This window comes from Coregonus lavaretus, assembly GCF_964263955.1.
Source record: "Coregonus lavaretus genome assembly, contig: HAP1_SCAFFOLD_2519, whole genome shotgun sequence".
Classification (NCBI taxonomy): Eukaryota; Metazoa; Chordata; class Actinopteri; order Salmoniformes; family Salmonidae; genus Coregonus; species Coregonus lavaretus.
The window spans coordinates 21,680-25,818 of record NW_028160001.1 but is presented as its reverse complement, the minus strand read 5'-3'; the positions used below and the strand labels follow the sequence as shown (position 1 = coordinate 25,818).

Here is a 4,139-nt window from a genome sequence, read left to right as displayed (position 1 = left end):
AGTGACTGTTCGGATGACATCATCATACCCGTGGGACCACGGAGGGCGCGCGCACTGCAAATCAACACTGCCTCTGCGCACATACGAGCGCTGTGGCTCTGACTTTTTATAGGGAACAGGTTGCTGGAACACACAAACGCGAGAAATAGCTTGTTATCAGCCTTCATTATCTGGTTGCTGCGTTTCTTCTTTTGAGGTAGGCTACAGCAGTCTGCGAAGGAGATGTGTCGATAGAAACCCATGGCAGAGATTCTAGAATCATGATTATATGAGGAAAAGGAGAGTCGGATGCACGCACGACCGAATCCACCGTCACGGAAAGACTGGAAAATATAATATATAGGCTGTAACTCACGAGCGAGGTGCCAGGCGGGCACCAGTGTTGCCTAGCGCCAGGCTACTTTGCGCCACAATAAGAAAACAGGGGATGCACGAAAACAGTGAAGACAACGGGTGCACGATGCAGGACTGAATCGATATATTTCCCCTAGAATAACCAGACAGACGTTGGGTCGACTTGGCTATCATTTCAGTGTAAAGCGCGTCGAATAAGTAGTCAAATTTATTATCGAGAAGATGAGTGTAAGCCAAACTGGGTATGATGGCATTTCTAGAGTGGATGGTGGCACGGTAACGGGCGGCCTCAACATCAGTGGTACCCCGAAGCTGCAACAGTGCGCTCAGCCTCCCGGTAATCGACCCAGGGATGCCCGCTTCCAGCAACACGGCGGGCGGCAGCACCAGCACGGTAGCACGGCTGTCAAACCGCCTAATTCCGAACGGTCCGAACCCGCGGACGTTGTGAAGCGCGCCATTGACTTCAAGACTCAAGGCACCCAGTGCTACAAGGATAAGAAGTACCGGGAAGCGATTGGCAAGTACCACCGTGCTTTATTAGAGATGAAGGGGTTGTGCCGGGTGCTGGGAGACCCCGATGCCAGCTCTAAGTCTCCTTCCTCGGTGCTGCCTACTATGAGCAAGTCAGACAGCCTGACAGACGAGCAGAAAGGTGCCATGGAGAACGCCGAGCTGGAATGTTACAACAGTCTGGCAGGTATGTGATCATCATTACATGATTTTTCTATTGTCTTTATATAAAGAAATTATGGTTCTGTGTAGGCCCACATATTATAGACTGCAGACCTAATGGTTTATGAATGCTTTACAACATCATCACCACCATCAACATCAACATCAACATCATCATCATCAACATCATCATCATCATGTCCATCATCATCATGTCCATTGTCCACCCCGCCATGGTTAATTGTAGGCCTATTCTAACGTTAAACGTGGTTGAAAGATCATCTCTGAATATGCACCTGCGCTGCCTGATATTCTGCCAGCGTTTCCAAATGCCTCTGCTTAGAATTGTATTAAGGCCTGCTGTCAAGTTTAGGCATGAAGATTGACAAGATCGACGGTTACATTTATACTGTTTGTAGCCAGTTAGACCGAATTCCTGTTTGGCCAAATTGAAATGAATTGTCTCAATTCTTGTTTTAATGCAGTAGTGGTGCGTGGGTAGAATCACTGGGGAAGCCAAGCCAGGGGGAAAAAAAAGCCATATTGCTACCTTTGTTGTGATAATTGCGTTGTTTGCTCTATAACCTGTTAGTTCATATGCCTTGACACCGTGACCTAAAGGCCGAGACAATAAGAAGACACAAGTGGCAGAATAAATTCAACCACACCTTTTTTGTTTAATCACAACAAAACCGTAGAGCAACATCTGTCCGGTGAAGTCCGCAAAACATACAGCATGTCAACAAACAGTTACATGACCTACAGCGCGGCCAAGGAAGTTAATTCTTCAGACGTTTTCGGACTACTAAACAACTACTGACTTAGAACCCGGAGACTTACGGCAAGTCGCAAAGAAAACAGGCGCTGCCTCCACCGTTCTGACATCATAATCACCGATGCTTAGTCTAATACAGTGACGACTAAAATATCTATTTAGTCCAATCAACATAAGCTAAATATGTGGCTGTCCATGTTACTAATTTCTGTGTGTGTGTGCAAGTAGAAAATACATGTTGACTCACCCTACTTGTAGAAAAATGCCATCCTACTCTTAAATGTTATAACACTAGTTTTTGTTGTCCAAGGCTACCTGGCTAAAATGCTTGTATGCTAGCCTAACTTCCTTTCATGGGCAACAATGCGCCAGGTCAGCTAGTTAACATTAGCCTACTACATCTAGCTACATGTTTAACTTCAATCCTCTCAGGCCAGGGGGCACAATGTATGAATTTATGGTTGGATCAGAATCGCAGTTATAATCATTGGCCAGTACGGAGAATTAAGTAAAACAAACCACAAGTCCAAATCCCTATCTCCAGCCATGGCTAATTTAGGAAAGGGCCAATTTTAGCTAGCTATCTATCTACCGGAGGACAATAACACAACGAGATGCAACAATTCAAAATGTTTCTGTAAATAACGTTTGGCTTTTGATGTGATTGGTGTGAAGCCAAATCCAAACTGGCTTCCCTTGATATTTTTATTTGGTGCACCAGGACTATTCCCAGCTGAGCTCGCTCAGTTTAGCTCAAAGCTGATTGGCTATTATTTTATACTTTTTTTTATCAAGGGAGACCAAATGCTCCACTGGCTTCCCTTGCATTCAACGCTACGGGCGACAATGGTGTCATACTCTTTCTGACCACACAGCATCAGATAGATGGGCTACACATACAGAGACAGAGGGGGCGCTGTTTCGTTTGGATGCTTTTCTCCGGTGATAAACGTTCAGCCTCTTGCGAATTGATGGACATTATGAAACACAGAGAGACAAAATACATTATTTTGTATGCTTTTTTTCCCTTGGTCAATTTCTTTGGGGGAAGCCTGGCTTCCCTTGGCATCCACTGTGTCTTTATCTCCTCCCAGCGTGCCTGTTGCAGATGGAGCTGGTCAACTATGAGCGTGTGAAGGAGTATTGTCTGAAGGTGCTGCGTAAGGAAGGGGACCACTTCAAGGCTCTGTACCGCTCTGGGGTGGCCTATTATCACCTAGGAGACTTCCACAAGGCCCTGCACTACCTCAAGGAGTCCCACAAACAGCAGCCAACAGGTGAGGATTAGGCCAGCTAGTCTGCTACCCCCTATGCACATTTCATATATTATTCAATTTGATACATAATAATATAATAATAATAATATGCCATTTAGCAGACGCTTTTATCCAAAGCGACTTACAATCATGCGTGCATACATTTTTTGTGTGTGGGGGGTCCCGGGGATCGAACCCACTACCTTGGCGTTACAAGCGCCGTGCTCTACCAGCTGAGCTACAGAGGACCACATCATTTTGAAAAAAAATATATGTGTTTCTTTGGAATTCGAAAAAGCTTCTTTCTTTACAGAGGTATAGTTGAGACGGGTACATTCTGTTGAGGCGATCAATAATTATAATGGAATTGAGCATGGAATTCATTTGACAGTGACCTCAAATTTACCTGGATGTCAGCAAAGCAATTGGATGGCATTTTGGCTCCCCCCCCCCCCCCCCCCCCCCCAACCAGATTGATAGATTTAAAACCTATAACTCAACTGGCAAGAGTTGACCCCTAACAACTCAGGGGTTTTTAATCAACATTTATAACTCAGTTGATGTAATGTAAGTAAGCATTTCACTGTAATGTCTGCACCTGTTGTATTCGGTGCATGTGACCAATACAATTTGATTAGATTAGATTTGATGTTTCCTTTCCTGCGGTAAAGCATAATTTTTCTGTCTTTTGTATTCCAGACACCAACGTTCTCCGTTACATTCAGCTGACTGAGATGAAAATCCGTCGTTCTGCCCAGAGGGAGAAGAAAGAGGCCACATAAACAACCAACTCGCTGTCTGTTTGATAACTAAGGCTTTGTCCCAGATGGCACCCTATTCACTATGCATTGCACTTAGGGCTCTGGTCAAAAAAGGAGTGCACTGCATAGGGAATAGGGTGACATTTTGGGACGTAACACACCTAACTTTTCACTCAACGTCAATTTGTACTTTCTTCATGCGCAACTCAGACCTACCACACACCACGATACAGGGTCATGGTGTTTTAAAGGATTTATATACAGTGAGGGGGAAAAAAGTATTTGAGCCCCTGCTGATTTTGTAAGTTTGCCCACTGA

The 4,139-nt window shown here is 44.8% G+C and overlaps 1 protein-coding gene across 1 annotated transcript; it reads left to right on the top strand.

The window, feature by feature from the left end:
- Positions 1 to 576: 576 nt before the first annotated feature.
- LOC311122281 (tetratricopeptide repeat protein 9A-like) lies at positions 577 to 3,842 on the top strand (the record flags this gene model as incomplete). The annotated part of the gene is made up of 3 exons (XM_084196668.1): positions 577 to 1,054; positions 2,899 to 3,081; positions 3,760 to 3,842. The coding sequence occupies 3 exons, from the start codon at positions 577 to 579 to the stop codon at positions 3,840 to 3,842; spliced, it is 744 nt and encodes a 247-aa protein (XP_084052794.1).
- Between the last annotated feature and the right edge of the window lie 297 nt (positions 3,843 to 4,139).